Source organism: Lithobates pipiens, unplaced genomic scaffold (assembly GCF_037356315.1).
Source record: "Lithobates pipiens isolate NorthernLeopardFrog02 unplaced genomic scaffold, aLitPip1_a1.2 Scaffold_28, whole genome shotgun sequence".
NCBI classification, from domain to species: domain Eukaryota; kingdom Metazoa; phylum Chordata; class Amphibia; order Anura; family Ranidae; genus Lithobates; species Lithobates pipiens.
The window spans coordinates 14,775,547-14,792,657 of record NW_027507789.1 but is presented as its reverse complement, the minus strand read 5'-3'; the positions used below and the strand labels follow the sequence as shown (position 1 = coordinate 14,792,657).

Genomic DNA, 17,111 nt, shown 5'->3' with positions numbered 1-17,111 from the left:
GACACAGGGTAAGGGCAGAAGGAGCAAGAGGAAATCAAGCCCTCTCTCCTCTATTGTCCATGCATGGGGGTGGGGCCCCGTGTGCTGTCCCGATTGTGGTACTCAGTTACTTGGGGAACTGCAATGCATCCTCAATAAGGTGTCTGGGTTTAGGAGATCTAAAATCCAGACACACGATTCCAAACCCGGACTGTCCAGGTGAATCCCGGATGGGTGGCAACCCTAGGAGAATATGACTCATTCTATGTGACAGTATTGGTGCAGTGAGTGAGTTTCAGCACCGTGTAAGCTCCAGCAGGAAATTCAACTAGAGCTTACACAGGCTATTTCTTACTCCCAGCAGTTGGGGAGTGAAAAAGAAGCTGCGGGGGGATGGGATTAAAGTGAACCTCTTCCTGTGTCTCATCTGCAAGGGAAACAGACCAGGCACGATTTCAGACGCAGCTAACAATCACTTCCCTTGAAGGAGGAGCAGAGGCGTGTCCTTGTGTATTTATTTTGTGCTGCCTGTACATGCGATGCAGTATGCATGTATGATATCCCTAGAACAGACAGGACATCTAGTCCCGGGGAGTGTGAGTAGTGATGAGGTTATGACTCTGCGATCCCCGACCGGGAACTGGTGAGATCGGTGCAGAGGGAGGAGCAGCTTGCAGCGGTGCAAGGCTGGCAATGCGTTTTTGGATCTTTCTGGAAAGGGATCCGTTGTCACCCTGTGATATGTTTGTCTTCATCATGTTTATAAAAAAAATACACACAGCTTTAGTAAAAACTATGAGCCTCACCTTTCTGGCTTTGTCCATCACCGGCCCGTGGGTCCTCCGCTTAGTTTTTGCAGGTTGCATCTCACTACGGCCAACATGTGGTCATGTGACAACAAGTCAGAGGTCATGAGGGAAGCGATGGCACACATGGAGCGCTGCAAGAAAATACAAGCCGGGTTATAGATTGACCCAACATTTCTAACACACAACAGTCAGTGTGGATGAATGAAGCAGCGCAAAGCTAGAAACTTTAGTGTTTTTAACACTTTAGAGAACACTTCACACTAGCACCTCTTGAATGTTACGCCACCTTCTGGGGCTTAAGCGTAGATGCCCCGACTGGGGGGTGAAATGAGTCTGTGGGTAGTGCTGGTGTGGAGCGTTCTCTGATGTGCTAAAAAGAATAAAATTGATTCACCTTTCCAGAACAGCGATGTGCAGCTCCATTCATGCGCTCATTCATTGTGCTTATCTGTGCTGATGGGGAGGCTCTGATGTGATGTAACCCATGTATAGGGGTGACTCTGATGTCATTGGGGCCTTTGACCTGAAGGGAGAAACCTGATGTCAGGGGGAAGACCTCTGACATGATGAGGGGCTTCAGAAACAAAGTTGAGCTCTGATGTGATAGAGGGACGGACGACATCTGATGTGATGGGAGCTCTGATGTGAAGGGGGGGAACGGGGACATCTGATGTGATAGGGGACTTCTGATGTAATGGGGGGGCACCTCTGATGTGATGGGGGAGCCCCTGATGTAATGGGGGGGGGATCTCTGATGTAATGGGAGCTCTGATGTGAAGGGGGGGGGCACCTCTGATGTAATGGGGGAGGGAGCTCTGATGTAATGGGGATCTCTGATGTAATGGGGGGGCACCTCTGATGTAATGGGGGAGGGATCTCTGATGTAATGGGGGGGGGCATCTGATGTAATGGGAGCGCTGATGTGAAGGGGGGGGGACATCTGATGTGTTAGAGGGGATCCCCTGATGTGAAGAGGGGGGAAATCTGATGTAATGGGGGGGGGGAGCTCTGATGTGACGGGGGGATCCCCTGATGTGAAGAGGGGGAAATCTGATGTAATGGGGGGGCTCTGATGTAATGGGGGGGGGAGCTCTGATGTGACGGGGGGGGGACATCTGATGTGATAGGGGACCTCTGATGTGACGGGGGGGGGCTCTGATGTAATGGGGGGGAGCTCTGATGTGACGGGGGGGATCTCTGATGTGACGGGGGGGATCCCCTGATGTGAATAGGGGGGGCTCTGATGTAATGGGGGGAGCTCTGATGTGAGCGGGGGGACGGGACATCTGATGTGATAGGGGACCTCTGATGTGACGGGGGGGGGGGGGCATCTGATGTGATAGGGGACTTCTGATGTAATGGGGGGGGCACCTCTGATGTGATGGGGAAACCCCTGATGTAATGGGGGGGGGTTCTGATGTAATGGGAGCTCTGATGTGAAGGGGGGAGGCACCTCTGATGTAACGGGGGAGGGATCTCTGATGTAATGGGATCTCTGATGTGAAGGGGTGGGCATTAGATGTGATAGAGGGGACCTCTGAAGTGATAGGGGGATCCCCTGATGTGAAGAGGGGGGAAATCTGATGTAATGGGGGGGGGGCCTCTGATGTGTACGAGGTGTAGTTCCCCGTATTCTCCTCACCAGTTTCACACAAGCGTTTTCATCTTCCAGCGAGCGATTTAACATCTCAAAGACGACCTCACAGTTCAGGAGAGAGCATCTGAGGGAAGTAGAACAAGATCACATTTATGAAAGCACGTTTGACTAATTACAGGCCAACTCCACCTTGTAATAAAACGTCAGTTTCTAGGGAGGGGAGGGGAAAGGGGTGTGGTGCAGTGTTTGAACCCCCCCCCCAGCTCCCTGGTTCTCAGTCTCTAGGGAGGGGGCATTATCTCACCAGCGGGGTCCATGGTAGATTTACTGTCAGCAACCACGCAATATTAAAACACAAACATTACGACTGGCTGCGATAAAATAATTTACAAGACAGGCCACCTTTATTGGTTCCGACAGATCGGGAGAGAGAGAGAATTAGTACAGTGCAATCACTGTGCAGCACTACCAATCAGAACACACATCCTGCAAATGTAATCGTAAACATGGCCGACCCCAATTTATACATTTATAAATGCAAAATTAGAAGCGATTTTGTGTGATCAGACCGATGGTTTCTGCATCTTATACCCGTGCTGCTCAGTGAAGGGTATGTGCAGCGCGTAGAACGTCAAAAGTCCCCCCTCTTAGCCCTCTGCACATATGTGTAATGAGTGACTGAGCTGTCAAACACACTCAAGATCGATGGCTGGTGAGACTGGCTCCTGATTGTGTGACCACTGTGACAGCCAATCATAGGGGGCAGGGATGCCCGGACAGTGGTAGAGAAGGGGGACAGACACATGAACGGATCACCCTGCAGCGCAGCCAGAGGGGGGGGCGAGCGAGGGGAAGCTGGCACTGCTACAGGGGGAACAATAAATCAGTACAGCCATTCCTTCTGCATGGCAGGTGCCCAGCCTCCCCTTTTGAACTGATGGGGCACGGTACAGGATGAATAGTTACATAGTAGACGAGGTTGAAAAAAAAAAAAGACACAAGTCCATTAAGTCCAACCTATGTGTGTGATTATTTGTCAGTATTACATTGTATATCCCTGTATGTTGCTGTATTAGGTCCTTATCTAATAGTTTCTTGAAACGATCGATGCCCCCGCTGAGACCACCGCCTGTGGAAGGGAATTCCACATCCTTGCCACTCTTACAGTAAAGAACCCTCTACGTAGTTTAGGGTTAAACCAATTCTCTTCTCATTTTAACAAGTGGCGACTTGTCTTGTTAAACTCCGTTTTGCAAAAAAGTTTTCTCCCTATTGTGGGGTCACCAGGACGGTATTTGTATATTGAAATCCTATCCCCTCTCAAGCGTCTCTTCTCCAGAGAGAATAAGTTCAGAGCTCACAACCTTTCCTCATAACTAATATCCTCCAGACACTTTATTAGCTTTGTTGCCCTTCTTTGTAGTCGCTCCATTTCCAGTACATCCTTCCTGAGGACTGGTGCCCAGAACTGGACAGTATACTCCAGGTGCGGCCGGACCAGAGTCTTGTAGAGCGGGAGAATTATCGTTTTATCTCTGGAGTTGATCCCCTTTTTAATGCCAATATTTTGTTTGCTTTGTAGCAGTAGCTTGGCATTGCATGCCATTGCTGAGCCTATCAGTGTCAGTGCTCCGTACAGTGGTCACCTGAACGAACCTCCCTAAAGCGACAACATGGCTGAGCTAGAAGGGGTTAAAAAATGTACATTTCTTAAAAAAAAAAAAAAAAAGACAAGTTCCCTTTAATTCTCTGTGCAGCGACTTTAACCTTGACTGTAGTGTGTGTGCGCGGATTTCCTGTCAAGATGAATCTGTCAGAGGAACTCCGTCCCGGCAGGGTCACCACTCACCCCCTGATGAAGTGCTGCACCTCGTCTTGTGTCAGGAACGATCTGTCCCCCCGGGTCACCGTCAGAACCAGCTGAGCCTCTTGTAGACAATCGCCGGGGTGAGACGGCTCCACTCTGTGCAGGGAGAGGAGAAAGAGGTCAGTCCGATCGATGAGGCATCAACTGGTACATACCCTACAGACTGAGACCAGGGAGGTGGGGGAGGGGTACATACTGCCCTTTCATCAGAATGCCAAGTGCAAATGTCAAGTCTGGGGAAAAAATTAAAAATAAAAATAAAAATTCCACCTTCAATGAGAAGGAACGGTTATATAGAGTGTGTAATATATACACACACACACACACACACACACACACACACACACACACACACACACACACACACACACACATATACATACACACACACACGTGTGTGTGTACACATACATACATACATACATACATACTTCTGAGCAACTCCTACTTACGAACGGCAGGTGCCGCTGCCGGGCACATTGGAAAATGCCGTTCTGCACATGCACGTCCGAATTACGAACAAATTCCGACAGTCCCTAACCTGCTCACAACTCGGGGACCCCCTGTTTATATACACCCGCAGACAGACACACACACACACACACACACACACACACACACACACACACAGAGATACCACTTTTGAAGACCGAGTACAAGTACCGATACTTTTTTCCAAGTACTCGCTGGTACCGATTACCGATACTTTTTTTAACGTCATGTGACAGTGGAGTGTGTCAGTAGTTTATTTATTTTCTATTTTTTTTGGTTATTTTTTTTATTTTACAATACATTCTTATATAAATAAATATAAATGTGATAGTGAAGCAAAAATAAAACCAACAACCTGTCTGTATACCAATCAAGGGAAGCTGGGATAAATGGAGCACGAGCAGAACTGGGACTGGAAGCAAGGGGAGCAGAGATGAGAGAACAGGACACAAAATGTCTTTCGATTTTATTTTTTATATTTTTTTTTTTTTAAGAGTAGAAAAGCCCATCCCCCTGCTGGGATTCTGCAGAGAAGGACTCTTTTCTCTGTGTGGAAGCAGTGGTTTCTCTGCCGAGGTCCTTCTGATAAATTGTGAATCCTGGGCAGCTGCGGTGTTCTTCTTTTCCTCAATTGTAACTTTTCTAGGCTTACAAATAAAAGTGAGAGAAGAAGATTTCTATTCTCCAAGCAGTGAATGTCACCTTACCTGTCAGTGGTGTCCGCCCCCTCTCTGTTGCTGCTTCGGGATTGGCAGTCACTGCCTGTTTTGCTGGCGGCATCAGAGGAGAGACTGCGGGAGGACTTGTCCTGGACAGAGTCCTGTGAGCTGTGGCCGCTGTCGCTGTCGTCCCAGCCCCCGCCGGGCACCCCCGAGCGGTGACAACCTGCAAGATGTAAATACTGTGTGAAAAAAACAAAACAAAAAAAAACAAAACACCCCATAGGGGGAGAAGGAAGCGGACTACCGGCATGGATCACACTCTATTTATTCAGGTTAAGTGGCTGTTAAACCCCCCCCCATGTGAAAGATAATTACTTCTTTCTTCCAGCTGTTCTATTCTTATTAGCCTATGCATTTTCTGATACTCTGATTGGCTCAAGGATTACTCAGATAAGATATGGTCCAATAATCTGATTGGCTCTGGGCATACTATGAAAAAAATCAAATACACCCATTGGCTACATGATGCTGAGCCAGTGAATGCTGCGATAGTCTAATTGGCTGCAGGCTGTTCTGGACCAGTGAATGGTCGGGTTTTCTCACCGGCTGTAGGGTGATCTACATCGATTTCTTCACATTCTGCTCTGCCATGGCATAAAAAAACACTGAAATTGCAAATAAAGAAAAAAATAAAAATAAAAAAAAAAATAAAAAAATAAACACACATTGACTTATAGAACAGTTTACCTCTGTTGCTGCGTGCGCCTTTAGATACAGGTTTTTCGGCAGGAGGTTGTCCAACGCCTAACGGCACCACTACAGGTTTGTACGAGTTATCGGCTTGGTCACCGGGGGAAGGAGACTGAGAACCGGCTCCGACCACTGCCTGGGGTCACCGCTACCGCCGCCCTCTGTAAACCGCTGAGCAGAGCTTCACTGGTCCTCCCTAAATATACAAGAACATTATTATTAGTATTATACTACATACTCCAGATGATGGGGTTCGGGGGTCTCCAGTGAGGGGTCCCGGTAATCCTCCATCATACTAAGACATTGGAGACAATTGTGCTCTTCCAACCTTTGTGGAAACAGTCTGGGGAAGAGTCTGGGGAAGAACCTTTTCTGTTCCTCCATGACTGTGTACAAAGCCAGCTCCATAAAGACATGACTGTGACCCCCCCCGTGTACAAAGCATGAATGTTGCCCCCCTGTGTACTAAGCATGACAGTGTTTGTACCCTCTCCCTGTGTACAATGCCACCCCCCTATGTACAAGGCATGACTGCGCCCCCCCTATGTACAAAGCATGACTGCGCCCCCCCTATGTACAAAGCATGACTGCGCCCCCCCCTATGTACAAAGCATGACTGTGCCCCCCCCTATGTACAAAGCATGACTGTGCCCCCCCTATGTACAAAGCATGACTGCGCCCCCCCTATGTACAAAGCCAGCTCCATAAAGACATGACTGTTCTCCCTCTCCCTATGTACAAAGCATGACTGTGCCCCCCTGTGCATAAAAAAGCCAGCTCCATAGAGACATGACATAGAATACCGATTCTTGGGCTGTCAAGTAAATGGATTACATAGAATACAGATTCTCAGTGTGTCAGTAAATATATTATATAGAATGTAGATTCTTGGGCTGTCAGTAAATAGATTACATAGAATACAGATTCTGGGGCTGTCAGTAAATGGATTACATAACATACAGATTCTCAGTAAATATATTATATAGAATACAGATTCTGGGGTTGTCAGTAAATATATTTATATAGTATATAGAATATAGATTCTCAGGCTGTCAGTAAATAGATTACATAGAATACAGATTCTCAAGCTGTCAGTAAATGGATTACATAGAATACAGATTCTCAAGCTGTCAGTAAATGGATTACGTAGAATACAGATTCTCAAGCTGTCAGTAAATAGATTACATAAAATACAGATTCTGGGTCTGTCAGCAAATGGATTACATAGAATACAGATTCTCTGGCTGTCAGTAAATACAGGAGAGGAACAATGCAATTCAACACGGGGAAAGGAGGATCTACCTGAACCGGGTTTATCCTGAGAATATCCAAATCCTTGCAGGGTATGGGGGTGACACACCTGGGAACCCATTCCTATAAATGAGAAATGCAGTTCAGTAAAAAAAAATTTTTTTTTATTCAAGTCAGATAGAGCCCTCCATTTCCTGGCAGGAGGACGCCCAGCAAGATCTAGATCTTTCCTCCACAGCCCCACTGTCATTCCTCCATGAGCTCCTAGTGCCCTCTGAAGCCTGGCTGAGAAGGGCTTCCTTAGAAGATACAACAGACAGGCAGACTTTGGTGTCACATGGGGTTCCTGTGGGTTACCTGTTGGGGGTTTCTCTTTAGCAGGCGGCGCGGTGGAGCTGTGCGGTGACACATCGGTGAACAAACTGCCGACGAGTTCCTGGAGAAGAGAAAAAGCACAAAAAAGCAGCACATGAAGATCTACATTGTACTGGAGAGGATGGGAGAGGGAGGGGCACACTTCTGAAATGCCAACTGTTGTTGTACAGCAGGGCGCTCAGCCTGGTGGCCCCTCCAGCAGTTGCGGAACTACAAGTCCCATGAGGCATTGCGAGCCGTTGACAGTTATAAGCACGACTCCCAACGGCAGAGGCATGATGGGACTTGTAGTTCCACAACATCAGCTTGAGCACCCCTGTCCGTACAGCAGCATCAGACCCGGCCTGTACCAAGGCATGACCAGTGCAGGATGAAGATAGTAACTGGGCAGCAAGCAACACAGACAGTTCTCAGCAACTCTGATGAACATCCACAGATGACACAAATGACTGCCATGCATCTCTGCTGAAAGGATTGCATTAAAGGGAAGCTCCGTCCTAAACATGTGTGTGGCGAATCGCTTCCTCCTGCCTGCAGCACACTGATGACACCTTTTCCTATCATCAGTATATATTATATACACACACACACACACACACACACACACATATACACACACATATATATATATATATATATATAGCAGTCTTGTGAGACTTCTATCAGTGTCTGGTTAAAGCTTGTAGGAGGAGCTTATATTCTCCTCTGACTGTCCTATGCGGCTGCAGGACCCCTGACCCTCTGTCTGGACCTGTACTGAACGCATACACTCTGCCAAGCAAAAAATAAATAAAAAAATTTAACAAAACTGAGCATGTGCAGAGTGCCCCCCCAAGGCTCTGTACTATCAGGAGGTGGATTAGGGACAGTGGAAGAAAGGGAGGATCAGAGAAGACAGGATCAAAATAGCCTTTTTACACAATGCAGAAGATTAACCCTTTAGGTTCCACAGCTGCGCTCCCCTCCATAAACAATTGTTGCACATTTATAAATAATACTATCAATATTCTGTGTGTAAAGTTAATTTATATTGTAGAGCGGGGAGTACAGAGAGCCATGGATGATCGGGTGGGGTGGTAGAGTTCTGTTTTAAGGACAGCTTTTTAATGGCAAAGATTAAACCCATTGCTGTACACTGCGTGTCAAACACATGGCCTGCTGGCCAAATCTGGCCCTCACACCTCTCCTGCAGCCCCCCTCGTCTCAGCAGTTGGCAGATAGAACTCCTCCCTCAGATCCTGCTCTTCTATGTCCAGCCGCAGAGAGGATCATCTCTGTCCCCCCCCCGTCCCCCATCTTAGTAGCCGGCAGCAGAAAGGAGGACATAACTCCTAAAGATCCTGTGCCTCTCTGTGCAGCCACAACACCCCCCTCATCTCTGCCTCCCCTGTTCTCAGAATTAAGCAGACTTCAGCCCTCCTCTCTGGTCCTCCTACAGACCCTGCACTTTCTGCTTCCCAGTTGCGTCCCAAGCTTCTTCAGCAGCACAAGGTGTACGGAGGGTGCACTGTAAGGGAGGGTGGAGGGACTCTTGACTTCTGATGGTGGTGGGGGGGCTGGTGACATCTGATGTAAGAGGGGTGGGGTGTTCTGGACTGCCCCTTTGACGACAACCACAATGCTGTACATGGTGAGGGGTCCGGATATCATTCATGCACAGCAGCTCCCCCTAGCGGGCTGTTCACAGACCTGTTTTATTTGCTGCACAAAATGACACTTTACTACATTCTCCGCACACCGGGGGCACCTACGACATGGACTTACCTGAGCTGAAGATCGAACTTTCTGGTACAGGCTGATGCCATGAAGGGGGTCTGGAGGACCGCTAACGGCTGCAACAGTAATGAGAATAAATAAGGAATAATAGTAACACAGCAGAACATCTGATTCTATGCATTAAAATGACATCAAAAGGTTCAGATTTAAAAAACAAAAATAACAAAACATGTCAGACTTCCCGGCTCTGTAATGGGTTTTGCACAGAGCAGCCCCAATCCTCCTCTTCTCGGGTCCACCCTGCCACTCCTGGCTCCTCCTCCTGGCTCCTCCTCCTTGACCAGTGCCCCCCCCCCCCCCCCATAGCAAGTTGCTGTGTGGCCACAGCAACACTTTTTCAAAGTCAGTGGGGTGAGAAGCCCTCTGCCAGTCAGAAACTAGGAAACCCGGCGTTAAAGCGGTATTAACCCCAAAAGCAGACATTCATTTCTATTACAGCTTACCAATTCTTAGATCTTTACCAATTCCTAGATACCAATTACCAATTATCAGTTCTTGGATCTTTACCAATTCCTAGACACCAATTCTCAGATCTTTACCAATTACCAATTCTTAGATCTTTACCAATTACCAATTCTCAGATCTTTACCAATTACCAATTCTTTACCAATTCCTAGATACCAATTATCAGTTCTTGGATCTTTACCAGTTCTTAGAACTTTACCAATTCCTAGATCTTTACCAATTCTCAGATCTTTACCAATTCCTAGATACCAATTACCAATTCTCAGATCTTTACCAATTACCAATTCTCAGATCTTTACCAATTACCAATTCTTTACCAATTCCTAGATACCAATTACCAATTATCAGTTCTTAGATCTTTACCAATTCCTAGATACCAATTACCAATTCTTAGATCTTTACCAATTACCAATTCTCTTAGAACTTTACCAATTCCTAGATACCAATTACCAATTCTCAGATCTTTACCAATTACCAATTCTTAGATCTTTACCAATTACCAATTCTCAGATCTTTACCAATTACCAATTCTTTACCAATTCCTAGATACCAATTATCAGTTCTTGGAACTTTACCAATTCCTAGATCTTTACCAATTCTCAGATCTTTACCAATTCTCAGATCTTTACCAATTCCTAGATACCAATTACCAATTCTCAGATCTTTACCAATTACCAATTCTTTACCAATTCCTAGATACCAATTACCAATTATCAGTTCTTAGATCTTTACCAATTCCTAGATACCAATTACCAATTCTCAGATCTTTACCAATTACCAATTCTTAGATCTTTACCAATTACCAATTCTCAGATCTTTACCAATTACCAATTCTTTACCAATTCCTAGATACCAATTATCAGTTCTTGGAACTTTACCAATTCCTAGATCTTTACCAATTCTCAGATCTTTACCAATTCTCAGATCTTTACCAATTCTCAGATCTTTACCAATTCCTAGATACCAATTACCAATTCTCAGATCTTTACCAATTACCAATTCTTTACCAATTCCTAGATACCAATTACCAATTATCAGTTCTTAGATCTTTACCAATTCCTAGATACCAATTACCAATTCTTAGATCTTTACCAATTACCAATTCTCTTAGAACTTTACCAATTCCTAGATACCAATTACCAATTCTCAGATCTTTACCAATTACCAATTCTTAGATCTTTACCAATTACCAATTCTCAGATCTTTACCAATTACCAATTCTTTACCAATTCCTAGATACCAATTATCAGTTCTTGGAACTTTACCAATTCCTAGATCTTTACCAATTCTCAGATCTTTACCAATTCTCAGATCTTTACCAATTCCTAGATACCAATTACCAATTCTCAGATCTTTACCAATTACCAATTCTTTACCAATTCCTAGATACCAATTACCAATTATCAGTTCTTAGATCTTTACCAATTCCTAGATACCAATTACCAATTCTCAGATCTTTACCAATTACCAATTCTTAGATCTTTACCAATTACCAATTCTCAGATCTTTACCAATTACCAATTCTTTACCAATTCCTAGATACCAATTATCAGTTCTTGGAACTTTACCAATTCCTAGATCTTTACCAATTCTCAGATCTTTACCAATTCTCAGATCTTTACCAATTCTCAGATCTTTACCAATTCCTAGATACCAATTACCAATTCTCAGATCTTTACCAATTACCAATTCTTTACCAATTCCTAGATACCAATTACCAATTATCAGTTCTTAGATCTTTACCAATTCCTAGATACCAATTACCAATTCTTAGATCTTTACCAATTACCAATTCTCTTAGAACTTTACCAATTCCTAGATACCAATTACCAATTCTCAGATCTTTACCAATTACCCAATTCTTAGATCTTTACCAATTACCAATTCTCAGATCTTTACCAATTACCAATTCTTTACCAATTCCTAGATACCAATTACCAATTCTCTTAGAACTTTACCAATTCCTAGATACCAATTACCAATTCTCTTAGAACTTACCAATTCCTAGATACCAATTACCAATTCTCAGATCTTTACCAATTCTCAGATCTTTACCAATTACCAATTCTTAGATCTTTACCAATTACCAATTCTTAGATCTTTACCAATCACAAATTCTTAGATCTTTACCGACTACCAATTCTTGGATCTGGCGGTTGCCTTCGGTTTTTATAATGTCAAAAGCAAAAACTCCAAGGCCAATAATAAATAACACGTTATCTCCTCCGATTCCGCAACATGTCTGGTTGACGAACGGCCATTCAGAAACAAACTGAAAAGCGCGAAATGAAAAGCACAAAAAAGAAAGCGCGAATCAACGCTCACCAAACTTCAACGAACACGAAATTAGCACAAGGAGCCCACCGGGTGCACTAAAGAGCTGGAAAAAAAAAAACATAGTATGTCACTACATTCTTGATTGTTGGCCAACAATTGTGTGGCCGTGTGTGTATGCAAGACAAGTTTGGGCCAACGCCCTTCAGACAAAATTGCGCGGTTTTGTTGGCCAACAATCCGATCGTGTGTACGAGGCATTACTGATGATAAAGTGCGAGCTGGAGTTTGGCTTCAAAACTATCTGCCCTCCGGCTGCTGCGGAACTACAAGTCCCATCATGCCCCTGCCTGTGGGAGTCCTGCTTGTAACTGTCAGACTTGTAGTTCCACTACAGCTGGAGGGTTGCCAGTTTAACACGTGTGTGTGTGTTAGTGTATCTAAATCCGTTAGTCCATCTCACAATCCCCTCCCCCCAGACTGAAGATGCTGCTGTCTGCTGTGCCCCTTCATCCAGATTGGGGGGGGGGCTCTCTAATACAGGAGGTGTGTTACTGGCCAGATCACCAGGTGACAACAGAGGGGGAAAAAAGCCAAAAAAATTTAAAAACGAACGCAGTCGCCACTTCTAATGATTGGTAAACTGCTATATATGAGATTTCTGGTTTTGGGTTTAATTCCGCTTTTATTTTTTCTTCAGTTTGCAGTTTCAGTCCTGGTTTTGGATATAAAATATGGGGTGTGGTGGGATTGGCCGTACCTGCCGCCTCCTGGATGTAAGCCGCATTGCGCCGGAGGTCCTGGAGGAACAGGTCGGTGCTGTGAGCGCACAGATACAGGAGGATCTTCAGCACCTGGAGAGCAGACAGAGTTCAGGAAGAGTCTAAGCAGCACCACAGTCCCCCCCCCCCCCCGGAGGTTCCAGGTAAACCTACCTTTAACTTCACGCGGGCAGGAGTTGTTCTGTAGGCGGTTTAGCAGGTATTCCAGGAGGCACTGCCCGCTGCCGGCGGACTCGTGGGAGATTCCTGGGGGTGGGGGTTAAGGAAGCCAAAAACAAAGCAAATCTTTTCAAATACGGCGACATTCATCCAATATGCGACAATGTATCTGGGAAACTTTTTCATCAGAAATTAGGATTTTGATTCACAGAAGAGTTTATCAGAGTCAGGATTATCATCTGTTTACTGACTACTCTTCTACTTGATCCCAGCTTGCAACCACTTGTTCCCGACCGTTGGCTTGTTTACCGACTACGCTTCTGCATGATCACTGACTACGCTTCTGCTTGATCCCAACCTGCAACCACTTGTTACCAAACTTTGGCTTGTTTACTGACTACTCTTCTGCTTGATCCCAACTTGCAATCACTTTTTACTGACCCATTGGCTTGTTTACTGACTACTCCTCTGCTTGACCCCCAACTTGCAAACACTTGTTCCTGACCCTTTGGCTTGTTTACTAACTACGCTTCTGCTTGATCCCAACCTGCAACCACTTGTTACCAAACTTTGGCTTGTTTACTGATTACTCTTCTGCTTGATCCCAACCTGCTATATCTACTACTGAACCCTGGCTTGCTCAACTCCTGGTGGGAAGATCCTGAGGACCATGACATGGCAGCTAAACCCATTCCCACAGTCAGGGGCGCTGGTGAACATCGGTTCGTGCTTAGACCCTGCACTTGGGGTGAGCCTGCATCATCTGCCAGGTTGACTGCTGGTGTACCTATCCAGCTGGTCTGTGGGAACCTCTCTACTGCTATAGCTACTGGTCTCTGAGTTGGACCCTGGACCATACTGGGGGAAGGGATACGTTCCTCCTGCGTTTGATCGTGCCTGGTTCGCTAGGCTGGTCCCTAGTTGTAGGCATGAATTTCCCTAAGTGATAATAGCTTTCTTTCGGGTTGAGGCTGCATTTGTCTGGTCAGCGGCAGGAGGCACAAGGTGATCTTGTTGATGTGCCCCCCTGTGGGTGGCATGATGACGGTGGTGCTATAAAAACACCGTGGGTGTAGAACCCCGAGTTTCACAGATGATGTCACTTTAGGCTTTCGTGGATGGCCCTTCTGGCAAGTTCAGAGCAACTTTTATGCCAACCATTCTTCCTCCATATCTCAAATGAAGCCAAATACAAAGCTTTCATATTTTTACTGCCCTCCCCTCCCCCACACTGACTCTGTACTGATGTGTCCCCAATAAGGCCTTTGCTATTGAACACCTGAACCCCAATCTTCAGATACTCGGGGAGCGCTGATCCATATCAGATCCCTCCACACACACACACTTCATAAAAGGAAAGGATACTGGCAATCTCTTCATACAGGTACCCCGGGCAGGGGGTGTCGTCATCGGAGGTCCCCTTCAGCAGCACAGGAAGCTGGGAATAGAAGAGATCACAGAGTATTAGAGGAATGAGATGACGGGAATCCCAGAACCGGATGAAACCTCCTGGACCGCATGAAGGATTGTTAGATCCTCACTGGGGAGATGTCCCCTTATTCTTGCCATGCAGCCAGTGTCCCCAATACTGTGTGCTATAACAGAATCCTCCAGCAGGGGGCGGAGATGTCTGCAGGTGACAGGTACACTTTACATTTAGATGAACCCCTTCCAGGCAGCAGTACACAGATATGTGGGAGGACGGAGCGCTTCCCCCCCCCCCCCCAGCTGTACCCCCCACATGTGTACATGTGAGGAAAGAATGATACATTGTATCTGAAGACAAGGCTGAGAATAATAAGGAAATAGTTCAATCAGGATTTAAGGGCCGGTGTTGAGAGAGACAGTGTTGGGGGGGGGGGCAGGACTGGAGATCAGTGTTGGGGGGCAGTGTTTGTTTGGGGGATCAGTGTTAGGATCAGTGCTGGGGGGGGATCAGCGTTAATGTCAGTGTTGGGGGGGGGGGGGGGGAGATCAGTGCTGGGGGGGCAGAGTTAGGGAAGTTAGTGTTAGGGAGTCAGTGTTGGGGGCAGTTAGGGATGGGGGGCCAGTGTTAGGAGCAGGGTCAGTGCTGAGGGGGGGGGAGGTTCAGTGTTAGTGTCAGTGTTGGGGGGGGGGATCAGTGCAGGGGGGGTCAGGGGGTCAGTTTTTGGGGCAGTTAGGGATGGGGGGGTCAGTGCAGAGGGGGGGGGGGGTCAGTGTTGGGGAGATCAATGTTAGTGTCAGTGTTGGGGCAGGATCAGAGTTGAGGGAGGTCAGTGTTGGGGGGGGACCAGTTTTAGGGCAGTTAGTGGCAGGGGGATCGGTGTTAGGGCAGTTAGTGATGGGGGGGTGGGAGAATCAGTGTTAGGACAGTTAGTGCCGAGGGGATCGGTGTTGGGGGGGGAATCAGTGTGTCAGTTTTGTTGGTAGGGTCAGGGTTAGAGTGATGGGGGGTATTGTTTTGGGTTGGGGGGGGTCAGTGAATCAGTGTTGGGTCAGGGTTCAGCGGGATCATTGTTGGGAGCAGGGTCAGTGTTGGGGGGGGGGGTTGAAATCAGTGTTAGGGCAGTTAGTGCCGGGGGGGGGGGTGGAATCGGTGTTGGGGGGTCAGGGTGTCAGTTGTGGAGGCAGGGTCAGGGTTGGGGGCAGGGTTAGAGTGGGGGGGGGGGAAATCAGTGTTACGGCAGTTAGTGCCAGAGGGAATCTGTGTTTTGGTGGGGGGATGGGGGGACAGTGTGTCAGTTTTGGGGTCAGGGTTGAGGGGGGGTCATTGTTGGGGGGACAGTTAGTGATGGGAGATCAGTGTTCCTGTCAGGGCAGTTAGTGTTTGGGGGGGGGTCAGTGTGTGTGTGTGGGGGGGGGGGGTCATTGTTGGGGGCAGTTAGTGTTTGGGGGGGGCAGTGTGTGTGTGTGTGGGGGGGGGGTCAATGTTGGGGCTCCATTACACATGCAGTGAGGACTTCCAAGCCCCTGAAAAGCGATGGAGGGTATAATTTTTGCTGCACTCCAGAAGCAAAGCATCATGGTCTTGGTCTCCCCCCTCCCCCCGATTAAAGTGAAAGTAAAAGAAAATTCCCCATTTTGTGTTGTCACCAGAAAAAGTAATAGAGGGGAAATCTTCCATTGGGGACAACCCAGGGCTTCCCTCTCACTTCCTGTTGTGTGTATGGGGCAGGAAGTGGATGAAAATCTCCCCCAATGGGGACACCTGACAGGGGGTTTAACTCACTCTATTCAAAATGGAAAAGTTTTGTCTTTAGTTCTCCCATAAGACCCTCTTATAGGGCCCCTGTAAAGCGGCATGAAGGGGGTGAGCTGATGTATGACTGGGGTGGGACAGGGGAAGGTCCCGGAATCGGTGATCCGGTGTGTCCCGGTGGTCCCCCTGACCCGGAGTCATCGGACAGAAAAGAGGAAATTTCCGGCTCCTCTCCATTCATAACACACAGAGGAAGGGGGGAGGGGCTTCTGTCACCATGACAACCGCTCCCCTCAGGTGTCACCAGGACAGGAAGTGAGGGGAAATCTCCCATTGGGGTCACAGGCAGGAAATATAAATGAGATTTTAAACCCTTCACAAACTAAAAGAACACAGACACTGGGGGGCATTTGGGGGGGATGGGCTCTATCAGGCTGGTGAGGGGCCCCTGAGGTATGGGGGGGGGGGGTCTACACTGATCCCTCTTCATATCTGTGGGACCCCATACTGGGTACTCAGCTCCCCGCACCCCCCGGATCCGCCCCGGTACCTGGTGAAGGAATGCCAGCCGGTCCAACACCGCCATCCTCCTCCCCTGACAGACTCTCTTGTGGCCTCTCTGACAGGGCCAGCCACCGCCACCCAATCACAACACAGTCTCCTCCCCTACCAGCCAAGCAACACCCTCAATG

General features: G+C 47.2%; 1 protein-coding gene across 1 annotated transcript; it reads right to left on the bottom strand.

The window, feature by feature from the left end:
- Positions 1-513: 513 nt before the first annotated feature.
- Positions 514-17,097, bottom strand: TEPSIN (TEPSIN adaptor related protein complex 4 accessory protein; the record flags this gene model as incomplete). The annotated part of the gene is given in 14 exon segments (XM_077458717.1): positions 514-919; positions 2,431-2,509; positions 4,235-4,348; positions 5,452-5,629; positions 6,154-6,296; positions 6,298-6,352; positions 7,459-7,530; positions 7,765-7,843; positions 9,547-9,614; positions 13,058-13,151; positions 13,233-13,247; positions 13,249-13,325; positions 14,604-14,676; positions 16,970-17,097. Coding segments are annotated over 14 exon segments (1,200 nt in total). The 5' UTR covers positions 17,006-17,097.
- Between the last annotated feature and the right edge of the window lie 14 nt (positions 17,098-17,111).